General features: G+C 46.9%; 1 protein-coding gene across 8 annotated transcripts in view; it reads left to right on the top strand.

The window, feature by feature from the left end:
- The window catches only part of col16a1 (collagen, type XVI, alpha 1), a 628,911-nt gene that overhangs the window by 122,475 nt on the left and 484,242 nt on the right, over positions 1-22,194 (top strand). For all 8 annotated transcript variants that reach the window (XM_068011105.1, XM_068011107.1, XM_068011111.1 and 5 more), the window contains 4 exons: positions 10,961-11,084; positions 12,751-13,026; positions 15,035-15,115; positions 17,651-17,785. In XM_068011105.1, coding sequence (XP_067867206.1) covers positions 10,961-11,084; positions 12,751-13,026; positions 15,035-15,115; positions 17,651-17,785 — 616 coding nt within the window. The remainder of the gene's footprint in view (positions 1-10,960; positions 11,085-12,750; positions 13,027-15,034; positions 15,116-17,650; positions 17,786-22,194) is intronic.

Raw genomic sequence — 22,194 nt, 5'->3', positions numbered from 1 at the left:
CACTATTGCAATGGATGTCCCTTGATCTGGGAATAGTGGGAGGCAGTGTTGGAATTTGGGAGCAGTGTAATGGAGAACGGGGTGCTAATGTTTGAAAATATTATGTTGTGGCCTCCAAAGACAGGGAAGCAATTGGGAATGTTATGGGGTGCCGTGAGCTGGATGTGGTGGGGATGGGGTGTGCTTGTATTGGTGGAAGTTGAGTATTGGAGACTTGGAGTACTGAGAGAGGCAAGTTAAGTGTTTGTGTATTAGGGAGGGGTCTCAGAGAATCTGGCATTATTAGACACAGTGCAAGGACTGCTGTGCTTAGGGAACTGTACCGGAATGTTGTGGCAGGGGATTCAGGATCAGTATGGATATGGCAGGGTCTAGGAATGTTTGGTACAAGTGTCATGGGATTTGAGATGGGGGATAGTGGGGAGGATGATGAGAGAGTCTAGGAGGATTGAGGAGGGGAGTCTCAGTTTTTGCGTGGATTGGGATGGTGGTCTGCCATTTTGGAGGGGTTGGGGTCTGGGAGTGAGAGAAGTGATAGGACCAGGGGGAGATGGTGTATAGAGTGGAGGCTATGATTGTTGAGACCCATGTCCCTCGATAGACAATGCATTGTTAACAACTGGTCTATCTCAGCACTGAGCCAGGCATCGGCTGTTGATTAAAGAGTTTAACACGGCCAAGTGAATGAAAATAATTGGGTTATTGGCAACTAGCATTGTTCCAAAAGGAAGAGATCTTGACTCAGTAAATTCCTTGACTTCTTTAAAGTGGCGTCCTAATTGGATGATGGGAAGCTGTAATGTCCAGAGTGCCTAGACTTCCATAAAAACTTTGGTGCCATCGTACATGAAAGGCTGCTACAAACTTAAAATCGTGATTATGCTGGGTAAAACTTAGAGGTGGACATGGCATCAGCTGAATAGGAAGAAGCAATGGGTGATGCTAGGCTGAGAATATGCACTGAATGTAGTGTCTTCTAATGTCTGCAGATGGTAAGATGGTGGGTTCTGATCACAACTGAGTGCTCCTTAGCCATGGAGGACAGAAATGATACCTTTTAGTTTCTACAATTAATACCATTTTAAAGGGTAAATAGGAGTAAAGACACCTGGGGTTGTTTGTACACAAATCTTAGAAGGTGGCAGGACAAGCTGAGAAGGCTGTTAAAAAGTATATGGGATCCTGGGCTTTATAAATAGAGGATAGAGTTCAAAATCAAGGAAGTTTTGCTAAATCTTTATAAATCACTGGTTCAATCTCAGCTGGAGTATTATGTTCAATTCTGGCACCACAGTTTCGGAAGATGTCAAGGTCTCAGAGAGGGTGCAGAGGTGATTTACTAGAATGGGTCCAGGGGTGAGGGGTTTTAGTTATGTGGGGACACTGGAGAAGTTGGGTTGTTCTCTTTGGAGCAGAGAGGATAAATGGAGATTTAATAGTGGTGATTAAAATTAGGAGAAGTTTTGATGGAGTGAATAAGGAGAAACCAAGTGACAGGAGGGACATTACTAGAGGACACTGGTGCATGTTAATTGGCAAAAGAAAACAGAAGGGAGATGAGTGGGCACTTTTTTTATGCAAAAGTTGTTGTGAATGGGCACTTGAATAAATACTTGAAAAGGAAATATTTGTAGGACTGTGGGAAAAGAGCAGGGCTGTGGGATTAATTAGATAGCTCTTTGAAAGAGCTGGCACTGGCATGATGGGTAGAATGGTCTCCTACTGTGCTGCATTATTCTATGATTCTATGGTGAACAATGAACTGAATTTGGTTCTTATTTCACATCTCCAATAACTTGTTGACATTCCAGCTCTGAAATTTCTGGTCCTGGAAAGATGCCAGGACATGGATCCACCAGATCGCCACACCTTGGGCTGCATGTGCGGGCTGCAGGCCAAAGAGCCACCGCGATCTCCAGCACAGCAGCTCATTTAAATAGCCGCAGTGGCCCACGGCTATTTAAATCACGTGGAGGAGGGGGGGGGCTGTCCGTCCCCAGCAATGGTGTCAGCTGTCTGCGCACAGGCACTGGCGCCATTTTTAAAGGGCAACCAGCCCTACGGCCCAATAAAATTTTTTAAAGACATACCCACCAAAATTAAATATATAAATTCCTAACGCCCCTTCCCCCCCCCCACCCCCCACCATTACAATAATTATTTTCCCTTTCCCCTGGTCCCAAACACTTAACTTTTAAATGTGACCTTCCCCCCCATCCTCCCAGGCTGCACAAAGTTTAAAGTTCACCCCTTCCCACCATCCCCTACACCCATCATGTTTATTTAACCCTGTCTCCCCCCACTCCCCCGCACTGAAAATATTACCTCCTCCCCCCTCCCCACCAGTGTGGCACCACCTTTCCCCGGACAGGGAATTGAAGGCGCGGGATTGCCGACCGCCATGCCAAAGATCACGGCAGGCGCTCAAGATTGCAGGGAAGTCGATGTAAATGTATTCCTTTATTCATTTGAATATTGTAATTGAGGTCCCGTTGTCCAGTGGCGGGGGGGTGGGGGGCATCACGGAGCCTCGCCACTGCCGGGAGGATCAGGCCGGGCCGTGCCGTCGTCGAGGTCCGTGGTGGGCCTAATTCGGACCCATTTTCAGGCCCCCCCCCTCCCCTGCCATGGAGCCCGACATCGAGGGCTTGGTAAAATCCAGCCCCTTGTGTCAATTCTGAAGGAGATTAGGGAAGGGGTATCACCCTGTTCCCCCAAAAACGGCACAATGCAGATGTATTTGCTATGACAGGATAACATCTGGGCCCACAATGTCTTCGTAACTGGCGACCTTTAACTGGAGATTTTGATTCTGAAACTCTGAGCTCTTGCAACAGAAGAGTCTGTTCCTGCCAACTTAGGCAAGGGGCTGGTGCCCTTTGAACTCCACAGTGCTTTTAGTTCTTTCACGGAGTTGTGTCAGTCCCAATCAACTACACGAGGGTTGCCAACTCGCCTGGATTGTTATGCAGCCTTCAGAAATTAAAGCTTCAAATATCATAAAGAATTCCCAGTCAGAAACTCCAACATAGTACATACCAACCATTTACAAAAGAATATTCTGCCATCTGGGTGAACTTAGAATTCTTTCCGGGATGGTTGTATATTAACACAGGGCGGGCAGACTGCTCACTCCATTACATTATCGAATTATGTTTAACCAGAGCTGGAGGTCCAAATGAGATTGCGGGCTGATTCCCAATCCTCTGTGTGTAGGAGAATCAGGCTGACTGTGCTGCACAATTTCAGGAAGAGCAGAGGAGTTCTTCCCAATATCCTGCCCAATATTTATCGCTAATTTGTCCAGATATCATGAAAAAGTGATTATCTGGTCATTATCACATTGTCGTTTGTGGGATCCTGCTGTCTGCAAATTGGCTGCTGTGTTTCCAACATTACAACAGTGAGTACACTTTAAAAGTACTTCATTGGCTGTAAAGCATGAGGGAATTCTGAGGGTCTGAAATCCTCTATTTAAATCCAAGTTCTTTCTTTTCATTCTTTCAATTCTTAGCCCAGAGCTTATGAGCGATCAGTACCCAGGAATGATGCTGGGTTTCATAACAGGCACAACCGCCCAAGGCAACTCATATAAACAATCCCTCTGCCCAATCCTGACATCTACTCTCGTCTTTAAATAGCTGGTGGGTTTCCCTCTGCTCTTTGGTTTATAACTCTGGAAGAAATATATCTCCTCCCAGAACTCCCCCATTCTTGGGCAGCAACCCACAGAATGCGCAATCCTGACTCATAAAAGCCACTACTGGATAATTGGCAGTATTACAGAACGATTCATTCATCATGTCACTGTGTGCTGCAGTGAAAAGTTATGATCCCTGCAAAGGGACATTGTGTATGGATCTGCTGACACTGTTATTTCCTGTGCTCCAGTATTGGTTGCCGTGCTTCAGCTGTCCGGGCCCTAAGCTCTGGGATTTCCACCTCTCTCCGATAAGAGGTTGTTTAAAACCTCCCTCTTTGACCAAGCCTTTGGACATCTGTCCGAATGTCTCCTTGTGGTTCCATGTCAAATTTTGTGTGATTACACTGATGCAAAGCACCATAGACATTTTACGACATTAGACGTGCTACAAAATTGTTTTTGTGGTTGGGCAAATGTGTTGCACAATGAGCAGCAGTGACACAGTGAAAGATTTACAACACACAGAAATTAGTGCTGTTAACTGTTTGGTAATTAGAAAAGGGATCATAATTTATAATATCTCCAACACTTATTGTAAAGCTACCAGTGAGAGTCAGCACCTTCAGGAACTGTAACAGGGGTACAGTTCCTGATGGTGCTGACTCTCACTGGGGTAAAATTCCTGAAGGTGCTGACTCTCACTGCTGTAAAGTTCCTGAAGGTGCTGACTCTCACTGGGGTACAGTTCCTGAAGGTGCTGACTCTCACTGGGGGAAAGTTCCTGAAGGTGCTGACTCCCACTGGGGTACAGATCCTGAAGGTGCTGACTCTCACTGGGGTAAAATTCCTGAAGGTGCTGACTCCCACTGGGGTACAGTTCCTGAAGGTGCTGACTCTCACTGGGGGAAAGTTCCTGAAGGTGCTGACTCCCACTGGGGTACAGATCCTGAAGGTGCTGACTCTCACTGGGGTACAGTTCCTGAAGGTGCTGACTCTCACTGGGGTACAGATCCTGAAGGTGCTGACTCTCACTGGGGGAAAGTTCCTGAAGGTGCTGACTCCCACTGGGGTACAGATCCTGAAGGTGCTCACTCTCACTGGGGTACAGTTCCTGAAGGTGCTGACTCTCACTGGGGTACAGATCCTGAAGGTGCTGACTCTCACTGGGGTAAAATTCCTGAAGGTGCTGACTCCCACTGGGGTACAGTTCCTGAAGGAGCTGACTCTCTGGGGGAAAGTTCCTGAAGGTGCTGACTCCCACTGGGGTACAGATCCTTAAGGTGCTGACTCTCACTGGGGTACAGTTCCTGAAGGTGCTGACTCTCACTGGGGTACAGATCCTGAAGGTGCTGACTCTCACTGGGGTACAGTTCCTGAAGGTGCTGACTCTCACTGGGGTACAGTTCCTGAAGGTGCTGGCTCTCACTGGGGTACAGTTCCTGAAGGTGCTGACTCTCACTGGGGTAAAGTTCCTGAAGGTGCTGACTCTCACTGGGGTAAAGTTTCTGAAAGTGCTGACTCTCACCGGGGTACAGTTCATGAAGGTGCTGACTCTCACTGGGGTAAAGTTCCTGAAGGTGCTGACTCTCACTGGGGTAAAGTTTCTGAAAGTGCTGACTCTCACTGGGGTACAGTTCCTGAAGGTGCTGACTCTCACTGGGGGAAAGTTCCTGAAGGTGCTGACTCCCACTGGGGTACAGATCCTGAAGGTGCTGACTCTCACTGGGGTAAAATTCCTGAAGGTGCTGACTCCCACTGGGGTACAGTTCCTGAAGGTGCTGACTCTCACTGGGGGAAAGTTCCTGAAGGTGCTGACTCCCACTGGGGTACAGATCCTGAAGGTGCTGACTCTCACTGGGGTACAGTTCCTGAAGGTGCTGACTCTCACTGGGGTACAGATCCTGAAGGTGCTGACTCTCACTGGGGTACAGATCCTGAAGGTGCTGACTCTCACTGGGGTACAGTTCCTGAAGGTGCTGACTCTCACTGGGGTAAAATTCCTGAAGGTGCTGGCTCTCACTGGGGTAAAGTTCCTGAAGGTGCTGACTCTCACTGGGGTAAAGTTTCTGAAAGTGCTGACTCTCACCGGGGTACAGTTCATGAAGGTGCTGACTCTCACTGGGGTAAAGTTCCTGAAGGTGCTGACTCTCACTGGGGTAAAGTTTCTGAAAGTGCTGACTCTCACTGGGGTACAGTTCATGAAGGTGCTGACTCTCACTGGGGTACAGTTCCTGAAGGTGCTGACTCTCACTGGGGTAAAGTTCCTGAAGGTGCTGATCTCACTGGGGTACAGTTCCTGAAGGTGCTGACTCTCACTGGGGTACAGTTCCTTAAGGTGCTGACTCTGACTGGGGTAAAGTTCCTGAAGGTGCTGACTCTGACTGGGGTAAAGTTCCTGAAGGTGCTGACTCTCACTGGGGTAAAGTTCCTGAAGGTGCTGCCTCTCACTGGGGTAAAGTTTCTGAAAGTGCTGACTCTCACTGGGGTACAGCTCTGAAGGTGCAGACTTTCACTGGGGAACAGTTCCTGAAGGTGCAGACTTTCACTGGGGAACAGTTCCTGAAGGTGCTGACTCTCACTGGGGTACAGCTCTGAAGGTGCAGACTTTCACTGGGGTACAGATCCTGAAGGTGCTGACTCTCACTGGGGTACAGTCCTGAAGGTGCAGACTTTCACTGGGGAACAGTTCCTGAAGGTGCTGACTCTCACTGGGGTACAGTCCTGAAGGTGCAGACTTTCACTGGGGAACAGTTCCTGAAGGTGCTGACTCTCACTGGGGTACAGTTCCTGAAGGTGCTGACTCTCACTGGGGTAAAATTCCTGCAGGTGCTGACTCTCACTGGGGTACAGTTCCTGCAGGTGCTGACTCTCACTGGGGTACAGTTCCTGAAGGTGCTGACTCTCACTGGGATACAGTTCCCGAAGGTGCTGACTCTCACTGGGATATAGATCCTGAAGGTGCTGACTCCCACTGGGGTACAGTTCCTGAAGGTGCTGACTCTCACTGGGGTACAGTTCCTGAAGGTGCTGACTCTCACTGGGGGAAAGTTCCTGAAGGTGCTGACTCTCACTGGGATACAGTTCCTGAAGGTACTGACTCTCACTGGGATACAGTTCCCGAAGGTGCTGACTCTCACTGGGGTACAGTTCCTGAAGGTGCTGACTCTCACTGGGGAAAGTTCCTGAAGGTGCTGACTCTCACTGGGATACAGTTCCTGAAGGTACTGACTCTCACTGGGATACAGTTCCCGAAGGTGCTGACTCTCACTGGGGTACAGTTCCTGAAGGTGCTGACTCTCACTGGGGTACAGTTCCTGCAGGTGCTGACTCTCACTGGGGGAAAGTTCCTGAAGGTGCTGACTCTCACTGGGGTACAGTTCCTGAAGGTGCTGACTCTCACTGGGATACAGTTCCCGAAGGTGCTGACTCTCACTGGGATACAGATCCTGAAGGTGCTGACTCCCACTGGGGTACAGTTCCTGAAGGTGCTGACTCTCACTGGGGTACAGTTCCTGAAGGTGCTGACTCTCACTGGGGGAAAGTTCCTGAAGGTGCTGACTCTCACTGGGATACAGTTCCTGAAGGTACTGACTCTCACTGGGATACAGTTCCCGAAGGTGCTGACTCTCACTGGGGTACAGTTCCTGAAGGTGCTGACTCTCACTGGGGGAAAGTTCCCGAAGGTGCTGACTCTCATTGGGGCACAGATCCACAGCTGTTTGCACAATCCTGATGCGTTGAATGGCCTCCTTCTACTGTATGATTGTATGTGCATTTTGAAATATTCATGGTCTGACAGGATGTGGAGATTTACCGCTTCTGTTGATTACATGCCCGAGGACCTGTTATTGTAGATTTAAATAACAGCCTTGTTTGGATAGTTTGCAGATCACAGATATTACCTCAGGAATCTGGTATGCAGATGAGGTATTCATTTTTCACAGACTTCTTTTCTGGGTCAGATCAACAGCCCGATCAATTCTACATTGGATTATCGAACCAACTCCACCCAGATGCTGGCACATTTGAAAATACAAAATGTCAAAGTAATAAACATCCTGTCAACATCTGAGCATTTGATATGTCGAGTTAGCCTTTCATCTGTTGCAGCTTTGTTTATCTGTTCAACTACTCAGATGTGTCTGCAATGTCAGAAGTTCCTGCAAAGAACTTTGATAAGATCAGGACGAAGCAATTCAGCATCTCAAGCCTTTGCCAACATTCTGATCTGTATGTTAACTCCATTTTCCCACCTTGTTTCCTTAACCTTTAAAACCTTAACAAAAATCACATTGTGAAATTTTCAGTTGATCCCCAGCCTTAGCAGCTTTGTGGGGGAGAGACTTCTCGAATTTCACTAACCTATCAGTGAAGAATTGTTCCTGACATCACCCTTGAATGGCTTGTCTCTAAATTTACGGTTATGCTGCCAGCAACATTTAAAACTCCATGTTTGGAGGTTCACGGGCACAGAGGAGCTGTGAAGGGACTCGTGCGCTGACTCAGCATTGCTGTCGATGTATTGAGTTTGTGCTGCGGCCACTTCCCAATACTCCGTACCCGCAGAGCTCAATATCGTCAGGCCCAATCCAGTCTGCGCTCAGGGCAGCAGCACTGACCAGCAGTCAGCCCAGGGTGAGCCTGTGCAACTACCAGGGCATTCTCAAGACCCACCGGCCCCGTCCTGCCAACAGATTTGGTGCCTGGGGGGTGGGAGGGGTTTCCTGCCCATTGGCGGGCGGTTGAGGAGGAAGGTTAATCAGCAGTCCCTAAGACCCAATTGAGCCCCCATGGCTGTCTATTCAAGGGACCGATGCAGTTTTTAAACTTTGTTTTGGGTCCAGCCACTGAGCTGGTGGGGCCACCTACGCCCACCCGGAGATTGGCAGATCTCACCTCACTTGGAATAATAAAGCAGATTGCAGCTGAGCTGGGGAAGCAGGAAGTGCAGCGTAGGGAGTCCCCACAACGCCCCCCCCCCCACCCCCCCATCACTAGGCACTAGGGCTTCCATCTGTCATCATTGGCCTAAGAAATTCCGGCACAGGATCAGCCTCTCAGAAGACCACCTGAGAAAGCCCAGCACTGGCTGCTGGCACAGCTTGTCCCTGCCATTTTCTGATAGTTCCACCAGATTCCTGATGGGGTTCAGAGGAAATCTGGGACTCTTTTATCATCCAGTAGGTAAAATAAAGAAAGATCTCAAATGTGGGAATTGGTCTGAGTTTTTAATGCACACACTGGGCCGGGATTTGAACCCCTGCCTCCCTCACCTGGCCCAGTGAGCAGGGTGCAGGGGAGGGGAGGGGAGGTCAGACCGAGGCTTTAGGTTGATCTGTCTCCACCCAGCGCCATTTCACTTTCACCGACCTTCAAGTTGTCCGAGGCTTCCAGCAGTTAGTGGAATGGCTGGGTCCGGGCAGCACTTTGGGAACTGGTACGTTCATGAGGCCCTGCGTTAAGATCGGCTGAGCCTCCACACCCCCAGATTCTCCAGTGCTGCACTGGCTTTGGGGCTCACGCAAACTGATCCCACCCCCATTTAAAGGTTGGAAATACTCCGTTTTTAATGTGCTGGCGAAGTGTTACTGGGACAGAACTGTTGATAAAGTACAAACTGAACCAATCACAAAGTTGACATATATCCTGTAACCAGGGAGACCATAGCAACAAGCGAAGCAGCATTGCTTCAGGATAAACCTGGGACAAGACTGCCTAAAAACTGTTCCTTTAAATTTAACAAAAATTTAACATCACAAAAAGAACAAAGGCTGCGATTTGGAAGTTTTAGGATGATAGAAGCAGAGTCCATCACAGCCTTTAAAAGGGAAGAGGATAAGTATTAAGATAATTTTAAAAATTAAAGGTATTGGGGGGTAAGAGATAGGTAAATAAGAAGGAAAGACCTGCATTTATATCGCATTTTCTATAAGCTCAGGCTGTCCCATACTGGTTTACATACAATAAAGTACTTTTGAAGTGTAGTCACTGTTGTAATGTAAGGAGTAAATGTGCAGCTCAGAGAGCCAGCACAGGCATGATGGACCAAGTGGTCTCCTGTCTTGTAAAAGTCTATAATTCTGTGACACTAAGGGCCTGGAATGGGTGGCATGTCTGTAGCTCGCAAGTTATTAACATTTGTGCGAGCTGTGACACCTGCTGAGCCTGTACGGGCAGCTAGCTGATAAAGATAAATATCAAACTGCGTGCCTCAATGGGCAGAGGAGACCTGGAGGTGGGGGAGAGCTCATGCCAGCAATGGCCCTTGGGAACACACTCCTGCTCCATGTCAAGCTTGAAAAGAAATTGCTTACCTCATCAACATCTGGAAAAGCTGAGTAGAGCAGGCTCGAAGCATCAGAGCATTTTCCCTGAGGGGTCCGACAACAATTGTTAGGCCCCTCATTAGCATATGCTGAGATGGCTGAAAAACGGCTCGACCTAATATCAGGTCAGACATTTTTCAGCCACGCCTGGGGCCCGTGACATTGCTCCCCAAAAACTGAACCTCATTGGAACAGTCTCGTGGCCTATAAAACAGGCACAAGGAGATCCAGTTTCTACCCAGAAATCGAAAGTTATCCGCCATTTTTACCACAATGAATTGGAGTGCGAGGAATCTTGCTAATGGAATTGGAGAATGAGGCAACTGGTTATTTGCTGGAAGTTGATTGAGAGTTTACTGCCTCAGCTTTCATTTCTATTGTGAATCTACCCCTGATCCAGAATAAATTCCAGGGAGCATTCACCATAACTTGTGCTGACGAGTATTCAGCACTGTGGCCAGTAGGTTGCAGGTGTGAGCTGCTATTGGACAGAAATCTACATGTATATAGTGCCTTTAAAGTAATGAACTGTCCCAAAGCATTTCACAGGAGAGTAAAATTGGCTGAGCCACATCAGGAGATAGCAGGACAGGTGACCAAATGCTTGGTCAACGAGGGAGGCTGTAAGTAGCATCTTAAATGAGGAGAGCGACATCGAGAGGCAGAGACACTCAGGGAGGGAATTCCAGTGTTTAGGGCCTCGGCAGCTGAAGGCATGGCAGCCAATGTTGGGGTGAGGGAAGTGGGGGTGGACAAGAGGCCAGAATTGGAGAAGTGCAGAAATCTTAATGGGTTGTGGGGCTGGAGGAGGTTACAAAGATGAGGAGCTGTGAGGCCATGGAGAGATGGTAACACAAAGATAAGAGTTTTAAAATCAAGGAGTTGTTGGACTGGGAGCCAATGTTGGTCAGTAAACACAGGGGTGGTGGGGGAACGGGACTTGGTGGGCCATTGGTCATTCAATTAAATCCTTGTTTTTCTAATATTTCAGACTGGTGTTCCCTCATGGCCTGCCACATGACTTCACCTTTCTCACTACACTGCTGCTGAAAAAGAAGAAATTGAAGGAGAACTGGTACATGATAAAAATCACTGACCAGCAGGGCCTGACTCAGGTAACATGAAGATAGCATGTTTCAGCCATGCCAGTCCCATATTTACACAGTGTTCTGACCACCGAGACAAACCCAATCGTGCTGGGCTGGAAGTCACTGAGTCCGGAGAAGCTGGACTGGACATTAGCTGTCGTTAAGCTCACTGGAGTCAATTTTGACTTTCAGTCAGCTGTGCATTCTGATGGTGAAAAGGCCTCAGTCTCATTTCAATTCAGCAGCTGGAGGCCAAACAGGAGTTGTGGTACAGTTCGCTCGACTGAAACTGAAGATACCCCCGTGGTGTCTGCCAGCAAGGCATTAGAGGGTGGTGGGGTAGTGACCGTGGAGGGTATGGGTCCCAGGTGACAGCAGCCTAGATTAATTTTGTAAAGCCCAGAGGATTCCTCAAAGTTATTTGGCAGCTACCTTTGGTGGGCCTCGACTCATCTATCATCTATAGAACCAGTCACATGATACATGGCACAGCTCTGACCAGAGCTAAACAAAATTGCAAGTTTCCCTCATGTCCCAGCCAATATCTCTCAATCAATCCCTCAAAGCAGATGGTCTGGTTATCACAGAGCTGTTTGTGGGACCTTGCTGTGCGCTAATTGGCTACCACATTTCCTTCAGTGCCATCATGTCAAAGGAACTTCCTGCAGATCCTGAAGTCATGAAAGGCACTATATAAATGCAAGTTATTTCTTTGTCTTGAAAGGGGGAGGTTCCTCTCTCAGTTTAAGCTGTTTTTGGGGTTTGGAGGGGAGGAACCCACCAGTTAGATCACTCTGACACAAACATGAACAGCTGGAATTTCCACAATAGTTCTCCCATCTCCAGCCATTCCAATCTCCGTTAAAACCGTTTGTCTGGGAATTTTACCCAAGAGATTAAAATCAAAGTGAAATCATGGGCTAGATTTCAGCAGACCGTTGGGGATGAGCTGGAAGGCGGAAAAGCTGACAAGATGGTACGGGAAGGTGACGGGTAGTGTGCCCACCATCTTCCTGCTGCCATGCCATCTTGCCAGCAATGGGAAAGGTGGCAGCCAGCCCTCCCCCTCAGAGCTCAATTAAGCCACTGAAATGGCCAACTAAGGGCCTCTTCTGTCCTCTGCTGGCATTTTACCAGTGGTGGGGGGACCTCCATCATGTGGGGATATCATTCGCAGCCTCCCGGTGTGCTCTTTGCGGGGGAGGGGGTGCATGGTGGCGTCCTTTGTGGCACTCTTTGGCCCTTGGAGGGGCCCTTGGCAGCAATGGCTGCCCCCCGCCATAATGGCGCCACCTGCCCTCACCAAACACATTCCCCCTCACCGGGGCCTGTTTAACTTGCCCCTGCGCCCCCAGATCCCACTTAACTGGTTGTGAGGGCGCAGGTCCATTGATGCACACTCCTCCTCCAGGTGTAGCCCCAGCAGTGGCCACTACCCCTGGTGGTGCTGCTGTGCTGCTGACCCTCTGATTGGCCATCAGCTTTTGGAGGCAGGCAACTGTCCTTAATATTAATTTGCTGCCACTGACAAGATATGTTCCTGGGTCCCTCTGACCTCACTCCCTGCTTTCGGGCCTGGCGATGGGACCCCTGCCGCAGCATTAAATCCAGCTCCATGGTTTTTTTTTGCTGTTGATGCTTTGTACTGATGTTTGGATCTTGTTGTCTGATTTCTTTTCTCTGTCATTTTTAGTTTTCAGTTCGCATTGATGGAAGGGACAAAGCGGTGGAATACAAAGCCAAAGGTCGTTTCCAAGACTATGTGCACTGGGTGTTTGGCAGCGAGGGGGTGGCTGCCCTGTTCGACCTGCGGTGGCATAAGCTGGCAATCAGCGTGCAGGCGAACGTGGCTTCCCTCTACATCGACTGCCACCTGATCGAGATCAAATCCGTGGAAGAGAGGGCTAACATTGACATCAAGGGTCAGACGGTCATGAGCAGACTTGTCGGGGAGAACAAGCCAGCTGAGGTTTGTGTCATTGTCACACCACAACCCACAGCGCATATCATGCCCTCTCTGGCTCCCATGGCAATACTGAACACTGGGGTGGAGTTGGGGGTGGGGGGAGAGCAGCCATCTCTGGCGTCCAGCAATGACATGGTGACAATGATGGGATATGTCAGATAATGCGGTTCCCCCAATTGTATATTGTTTTATGATGCTTACTCATATATGGCCCAATGCTACTGGAGAACCTCCTCGTTTCCAGTGGGAAATCCCAGAATGGGGGAAAGGCAGCTGATTGATTCCCACTGCATGTCCCCACCCAAGCTAATAGGAACGTAAGAAAAGGAGGAGGCCATTCAGCCCCTCGAGACTGTTCCGCCATTCAATTAGATTATGGTTGATCTGCACCTCAACTCAGTTTACCCACCTTGCTTCCATAATCTGTAATACCCTTATCCAATAAATGTCTTTCTATATCAGTTTTGAAATTTTCAATTGACTCCCAGACTCAACTGCATTTTGGAGGAGAGAATTCCAGATTTCCATCACCCTTTGCCTCCTGACCTCACCCCTGAACAGCCTAACTTTAATTTTAAGGTTCTGTCCTCTTGTTCTCGACTCTTCCATCAAAAAAAATAGTTTCTCTCGATTTACCCTATCAAATCCTTTAATCGTCCGAAACACTTCAATAAGATCACCCCTTAAACTTCTCTGCTCAAGTGCTCACCAAGGTTATACCAGAAAAATGCCGTTCCCACTGCCAAGCATGTACCCAGAAATACTGGAGTCTAGGGCAGAGGAGGTGCTGAGTGAGGGACACTACTGGGGACCTGCATGCATCCAGAACCAGCCACAGTCTCGTGAGGAGAGAGAAGAATGGCTCAAATCCAAGGAATTTTCATTGTAACAGACTTAGTTCTTTACATCAAGCTTCAATGAGTTGAATGGGTTCACTGATGGTTGGAGTTTGCCCCTTCGTATTTGCTGAAGGAATGCTGGTTTAGAAAGAGCTTTGCAGATGAACCTTCAAATAGGTGATTTTTAAGAGTCATTGTTGAGGCTTTCTCAATGATTCAGGGTATCAAAATGCTTCCTGACCTGATACTCAGACATACAGACCAGGATGGGGCCCTACAATTGGTCTCTATTACTCTGAACTAGGAAGGAGGGAGGGAGGAGTCAATAGATTGAGTCCCATTACAGGTACCAAGGGATTCTTTTATATTTGTTAGTGGGATGTGGGCATTGCTGGCTAGGCAATGTCCATCCCTAATTGCCTTTGAACTGAGTGGCTTGCTAGGCCACTTCAGTGGGCAGTTTCGAGTCAACCACATTGTTGTGGGTCTAGAGTCATATGTAGACCAGATAAGGACAGTAGATTTCCTTCCCTAAAGGGCATTTATAAACCAGATGGGTTTTTACAACAATTGACAATGGTTTTATGGCCATCATTCGACAAACTTTTTAATTTCAGATTTATTAATTTAATTCAAATTTCACCATCTGCCATGGTGTGATTCAAACCTGTGATACCAGTGCATTAGTCTGGACTCTAGATTACTAGTCCAGTGACATTACCACTAGACCAACATCTCCCCCACTTCTGATTGCTGTCCAATAACTCTTGAGAAGGTGATGTGTATGACATTGGGTAAGGGCATGGTCATGCTTTTCTTATGATTCCTTTCCTGGTACAAGAGGTTGCCAACATCCATTGTGCACACTGATGCAATAAGAATGGTGACTTGTGTGATGGAGGACTTCCAGTGCCCCTGACAACATGACCCTCTCAACACCGCTCCCCCCCACCCCTGAATTTATACGAACATCAGTCACCACCTCAGGACAGGAGACAATTGGAAAGGTGCGAGTGGAAACCACTCTGTACAATTCAGGCTCTCACTCCACTGTCCATATACTCAAAGGCCAATGGCAACACTGACTGAGCAAAGCCAGCTGATATTGGTCAATCACATGGAAAGATCTGAGCTCTCCTCTTCTAAATTTATTGCCCTGTCTCTCTTTACAGGTCGACCTACAGCAGATGATTCTGTTCTGTGACCCTCTCATGGCAGAGAAAGTGATGTGCTGCGAAATTCCAGGGATCAGGGTAAGTGACAGAATCTCAGCAACTTCCGAATCCCACCAGAAACCTGTCATCGACCTGAGCGTCTGACGGCATTCCTGGAATCCAGGAATCACCTCCTGCTGAAGTATCCCATGGTTTCTGTAAGATCAGAGATGGTCATCAGCTGCTTCCTCAGCACTGGAGTTACATCTGATGGCCGAGAGAAAGAGACTGTCCAGTGAGCTGTCCAGTTGGATTCAGCCAACTGTCCACTGATGTCCATATCTATCTATCTATATCTATCTATATTTATCTATCTATCTATCTATCTATCTATTCAGTGAGCGAGTGGTCTATCTTTGGAATCTTGAGCGATGCTGGGAGCACTTAGTGTCAATTACTTGAAATGCAAAGAAGATAGATTTCTTTCAGAAAATAACATTTTGGGAAACAGAGTATGAGCAATTAGCAATGTAACAAATGATAAGTGTAGCTTGGGAGGCACAGGTAAGTTTGGATCTATCCCAAAGCTCTCCACCACTGGGATTTTCCTCACCTTGTGTCTGGATCTGTTGCAGACTATCTATAGAGATTGATTGCTGTGATTAGTCAAGATTCCCATTATTGTTGTATTATGTGATTGCCAGGATAGCAGAAGGTGCACTTTGGTCTTTGTTCGTCCAGCAATCCCTAAGTTTCTAACTATTCTCCATCTCTCTATCCATATTCTTCTTCAGATACTGGTACAATAGTGTACAGATTTCAATGTCACATTCATGATTTACTCCAACATCAGTGTCACACCTTTTGATTCAAATCTCACATTCAACAAATGATGAGACAGTAGGTAAGAACACAACAAAAAAACTCAAAATCTTTTCCACCATAACCAGTCAGAACTCATTAACTACAAGATTGAGCAAATAAAAAAATATAACTTCATATGTAAGTAATATGTAAAAACAGAAAACATTACAAAAATATTTTCACTTGCCCTTAAAAAGAGACCAGTGAATGTATTAAATGTCACATCAAGACCTAGGGCTTGTACATTAGACACACTCAACCTAGCATGGTGAGTTCCTGACCCATCATAGGCAATTCTTTATAAACCCTTAAGTATATACACAAAGGTTTGGGACATGTCCATCATTTCACACTATCACACTGCCACACAGACATCCCATTACACCATCACACTGCCACACAGTCACACTGTAACCCCATTACACCATCACACTGCCACACAGTCACACTGTAACCCCATTACACCATCACACTGCCACACAGTCATACTATCACATTGCCATACTGTGCACCATCATACTGTCACGCCATTACACCATCACATGTTCAGATTTTTATGTCACATTTAAAACAAAACCTGAGAGAATAGTGAAGGAGACAATCATTTCCAATACACAGAGAAGCTTCCTGGGCGGTAAAAATTGTTTACTAATTAACATCAGGGCTCACGTATAAAAATAGCTCTTTGACTGTTCTGGGCCTGAAGGAGGCCCAGCAATAACACTTTGTGGCCTTACAGTGAGTCAGAAAGTTAGGCACAAGTGCACTTTACCAGTGGAGTACTGCATTGTGCAACACATGTCAAAACTCCTTGCGTATAAGACAGTGTATTTATCTGACTTACTATGGGCCTTGGCACAGTAGATAAGTATTGCATCAAAAATACAAATTGCTGCAATAATGTTGTTCAGTTCTGATGAAAGGTCACAGACCTGAAACATTTACTCGGTTTCTCTCTCCACAGCTGCTGCCAGACCTGCTGTGTATTTCCAGCACTTTCTGTTTTTCTTTCATCCACTCAGTTCGGGCTGGATTCAGATCGAGGATGTAGAGGTCCTGGGATGGTGTCCCAATCTCCTATATCATCCGGTCCCTTCAAACGTACTACATCTACTGAAAATATTATGAAGCAGTCACAGATTTTAAAACATTGTCTTTCAACTTTCCCTGGGAACAATTGCTGATGGGTATCTGATGGGTTTTCCCAGCTGTGAGCAGGGTGGGTGGATGTGATGTTATCTACAATGATGGAGCATTCTACCTGGGGGAGATCGCCCTTCCCTATAGTGTACACTTCCTTGCTTACTCAGTGCTGCTGAATGCTTCATTGAAGCATTGAACCTCTGGAATACCCTGTCCCCCCAATAGGCTTCCTGGATCTCCATGGGTAAAACAACTCCCACCTCTCTGCACAGTTGCCACAAAGATGTTCCTGGGCTCCCAGGTGGTTATCAGCTCCTTTTCTCCCCAGTTCTTCACCTCCCTTTGTTTATCCTTCACCTAAACACAACATCCTGGACTACCTCATCCACTTTCCTCTCTTCACCCTTGGTCTATCCTATGCTGTGAGCCTCACACAAGGTTTCCCAGTTAAAAAGCTAAAAAGCAGTGTGGGAGCACAGGGCTGAACATATGGGCATCTTAGGTGAGGGGAAATTGAATTACATTATGGTTAGAATTAAAAGTTTCTCTCTCAGTTGAGTTTTTGCGGTCAAATAAATGTCAGGTGTGCATCGCTAATTAGTTGCCATTGACTGTCCTCCCTTGCAGTGTGCAACGGAGTCACTCATTCTGAAGAATCGGCGGAATGCTGAGGTGGAGAAGAAGTTGATTACAGCACTACCTCAGATGAGCGGGAAGGTGCACACCAAGTGTTTCTGCGTCGAGGAAGATGCAAAGACAAAGGTAAGCCAGGGCAGTTCGCCTGCCAGTTCTGTGTTGCACATTGTGGAGAACATTAAGCCCAGTGTTCTGATCTGCTGTACTACCCAGACTGTATATCAGGGGCAGCTTTAACAAACAATGCCAACCTTTGTATGGGCTGTGAGCACAGCGAATTTGTACAATGACTGTGTGTCCTTCAGCTGAATTCTCCAGTAAACAAAGTGCACCTTAATTTGACATTTCACAACTGAACTGAAGTAATGTTGACATTACTGGGTGGCAGTGGGGATATTTTTTCAATACTAGTTTTAACACTTGAGACAAGCTCGCATCTTGTTTTGAAATGTTTCAGTGAAAATCTTAAAATATCCTGTTTTGCAGAATCTTGTATGAAAAGTTCTTGAACTCTCCAACAACCTGTGCATTTTAAAGTGTTAGTTGTGGCTCAGTGGTTGCATTTTTATCTCTACATCAGAAGGTCAGGGGTTCAAGCCCCACTCCAAAGTCTTGAGTACAAAATATAGATTGATACTTGAGTATGATACTGAGGGAGTGCAGCACTGTCAGAGGTGTTGTCTTCTGGTCGAGACATTAAACCCAGGCTCCATCTGTCCTCCTCAGGTGGATGTCAAAGATCCCACGGCACTATCTGAGGAAGCGCAGAGGAGTTCTCCCTGGTGACCTGGCCAATATTTATCTTTCAACCAGCATGACTAAAATACATTACCTGGTCATTATTTTATTGTTGTATGTGGGATCTTGCTGTGCACAAATTGGCTGCTGTGTTTCCTATGTTACAGCAGTGATTACACTTCAGAAACTCTTCATTGGCTATAAAACCGTATTGGTCTCCTTATTTAAGGAAGGATGTAATGCGTTAGAAGTAGTTCAGAGAAGTTTTACCAGATGAATACCTGGAATGGGCGGGTTGTCTTAAATGGAAGAGGGTGGGAAATTGGTGCAATCACTGTGTGTATTGACATTGTCAACATATTTCAAAACAATTTGCTTCATTACACGCATTGGTGGAGACAAGTTATTTATGGGGAGATGTTTGGATGGGAACTTGTCAAAATAAAAGGTCTCTTTTTCAAATCAGAATTTCACAATGAGGTTCAAATAGAAACATTGGTTCCAGTAATCTCACAATTTGAATAAAGCTAAACGACCTTGTCAAGTAAAAACTCAAGAACACACATTCCAAGCCCCAGTGATGTGTTGCTGGGCTGTCAATACTTTTGCTCCTATTCACGACAATATCCCAGTGAACATTTAGATTGTGAGTTCTATGGAAAGGAGTGGTCAGATTAAAAAAATAATAAAAATTTCGGGGACCACAACGCCATTTCTCCGCTATATGATCCAACGAACTGTGCTCGGCTCCCCCACCACCCCCTCGTGTGTTGATCTTATCTGTCTGCAAATTTTCTCAGGTTCCTACGTTCATAGCAACATCAATAACTTGCATTTATATAGCACCATTAACATAGGAAAATGTCCCGAGGCGCTTCAGAGAATCGAGAAACAAATAAAATTTGACAGCAAACCACAAAAGTAGATATTTGGACAGGTGACCAAAAGCTTGGTCAAAGAGGAAGGTTTCAAGGAGCGTCTCAAAGGAGGAGAGAGAAATAGAGAGGTGGAGAAGTTTAGGGAGAGAATTCCAGAGCTTAGGACCAAGGCAGCTGAAGGCATGGCTACAAATGGTGGAGTGATGAATTATCAAGGATGCACAGCAACCCAGAATTGTAGGAGCATAGCTATCTTTCAGAGGGTTTTAGTGCTGTAAGAGGTTACAGAGATAGGGAAAGGCTGGGTTTGAATACAAATCCTGTTGCTGGATCCAGACCCAATGTAGGTCAATGAGCAGAGGGGTGAGACAGAATACTGATAGCAGAGTTTTGGATGAGCTTAAGTCTATGAAGAGTGGAAAATGGGAGACTGGCTAGGAGAGCATTGGAATAGTCAAGTCTAGAGGTAACAAAGGTGTGGATGAGGGATTCAGCAGCAAATGAACTGAGGCAGGGTTGGTGCTGGTCAATGTTACAGAGGTCAAAGTTTTGGTGACGGAGTGGATATGTGGTCAGACACTCATCACAGGGTCAAATCGGACAACATGATTGTGAACAGTCTGGTTTGATCTCAGACAATGGCGAGGGAGAGGGATGAAGTTGGTAGCTAGTGAATGGAGTTCAGAGCAGGGACCAAAGGGCTTTGGTCTTCCCAATATTTAGTTGGAGGAAATTTCTGCTCAAAGAGTATTGGATGTTGGACAAGAAGTGTGACAAATCAGAGACAGTGGAAGTGTCGGGAGAGGTGGTGATGAGGCAGAACGGGGTGTCATCAGTGAAGATGTTGAGTTTTTGGTTGATATTATTGAGGGGCAGCATGTAGATGAGAGATATGAGGGGGCCGAGGATAGGTCCCTGGGGGCTTCCAGAGGTAATGGTGCGGGAGTGGGAAGAGAAACCACTGGAGGTGAGTCTCAGACTATGATTGGAGAGATAAGAGTGGAACCAGGCAAGTGCAGTTCCCACCCAGCCAGACGATGGGCTAAGGGCTTTGGAGGAGGATGGTGTAGTCAACCATGTCAAAGGTTGCAGACAAGTTGAGAAGGATGAAGAGGAGTTTACCATGGTCACAGTCACATAGGTTGTTATTTGTGACTTTGATAAGGGCCATTTTGGTATTGTGACAGAAACTGATTGAAAAGTTTCAAACATGGAGTTGTTGGAAAGATATGCTGAGATTTGGGAAGTGACAGCACGTTCAAGGACTTTAGAGAGGAATGGGAGGTTGGAGATGACATGGTAGTTTGCAAGGACAGAGGGATCAAGGGTAGTTTTTTGAGGAGTGGGCAGTAATGATGGTAGATGAGAAGGAGACAGTACCTGAGAAGAGATCAAAAGGTTAACAATATCAGCTAACAAGGGGCCAGGAACAGAAGTTGGGTGATCAATGGTTTAGTGAGAATAGGTCAAGGGAGAAGGCAAGATGAGCTCAGAGACAGCATCAGGGGAGATAGGAGAGAAACCAGAGAAAGATGTAAGCTCAGGGGTAGCCTTAGGGAAAGTTTAGCTGGTAGGCGAGGGAAAGAAAGGGAAACAGTAGGGGCAGCTAATCAGATGTCCTTGGTCTCACTGACAAAGAAGTCCATGAGCTCCTTGCAGGTGTTGAGGTGGGAGGAGGCAGGGGAGACAGGTTTAAAACGACAGTTTGTAGTGGAGAAGAGAAGCCTAAATGCAACTCAGCCTAACCATGGTCAGCTAGCCATCCCCACCAGTTTTGTTTTGGAGTTTGACTTTGAATATTGAAAGCTTCCTGTCTTCCTGATGCAGGAGGAGGGGCCAAGTGATTTGCCTCCCTCACACCGCACACCCAAACTTACATCAGCACGTTCAGATTAAGTGACACCAAACTTGAAGTTTAAAAGCATGCGGGATGTAGGAAAATGCCAGAAGATGATCAGAGGTTGCACAGCCAGAGAGATAGGACTTAAATCCAGGAGCAATTGTGCACTTCACTTCAATTTCTTTTCTTCATTTATGGGATGTGAGCGTCACTGGCTAGGCCAGCATTTGTGCCCATCCCCAATTGCCCTTGAGAAGGTGGTGGTGTGCTGCCTTCTTGAACCACTGCAATCCATGTGGTGTAGGTACATCCACAGTGCTGTTAGGGAGGGAGTTCCAGGATGTTAGCCCAACGACAGCGAAGGAACAGTGATATAGTTCCAAGTCAGGATGGTGTGTGACTTGGAGTGAAACTTGCAGGTTGTGGTGTTCCCCATGCATTTGTTGCCCTTATTGTCCGAGGTGGTAGAGGTCGCGGGTTTGGAAGGTGCTGTTAAATGAGCCTTGACGAGTTTTTGCAGTGCATCTTGTAGATGGTACACACTGCTGCCACTGTGCACCACTGGTGGAAGGAATGAATGTTTAATGTGCTGAATGGAGTGCTGATCAAATGGGCTGCTTTATCCTGGATGGTGTTGAGCTCCTTGAGTATTATTGGAGTCACACTCATCCAGGCAAGTGGAGAGTATTCCATCATACTCCTGACTTGTGCCTTGTAGATGGTGGGCGGACTTTGGGGTGTCAGGAGGTGAGTCACTCACTGCAGAATCTCCAGCCTCTGACCTGCTCTTGTAGCCACAGTATTTATATGGCTGATGCAGTTACGTTTGTGGCCAATGGTAACTCCCAGGATGTTGATAGTGGGGGATTCAGTGATGGTATTGCCATTAAGCATCAAGGGGAGATGGTTAGATTCTCTCTTGTTGGAGGTGGTCATTGCCTGGAACTTCTGTGACATGCATGTTATTTGCCATTTACTTCAGCCTATACCTGGATGTTGTCCATGTCTTGCTGCATGTAGACAAGGACTGCTTCAGTATCTGAGGAGTTGCGAATGGTACTGAACACTGCATAATCATT

Source organism: Heterodontus francisci, chromosome 31 (assembly GCF_036365525.1).
Source record: "Heterodontus francisci isolate sHetFra1 chromosome 31, sHetFra1.hap1, whole genome shotgun sequence".
Classification (NCBI taxonomy): Eukaryota; Metazoa; Chordata; class Chondrichthyes; order Heterodontiformes; family Heterodontidae; genus Heterodontus; species Heterodontus francisci.
This window is presented reverse-complemented; position numbering and strand designations above follow the sequence as displayed.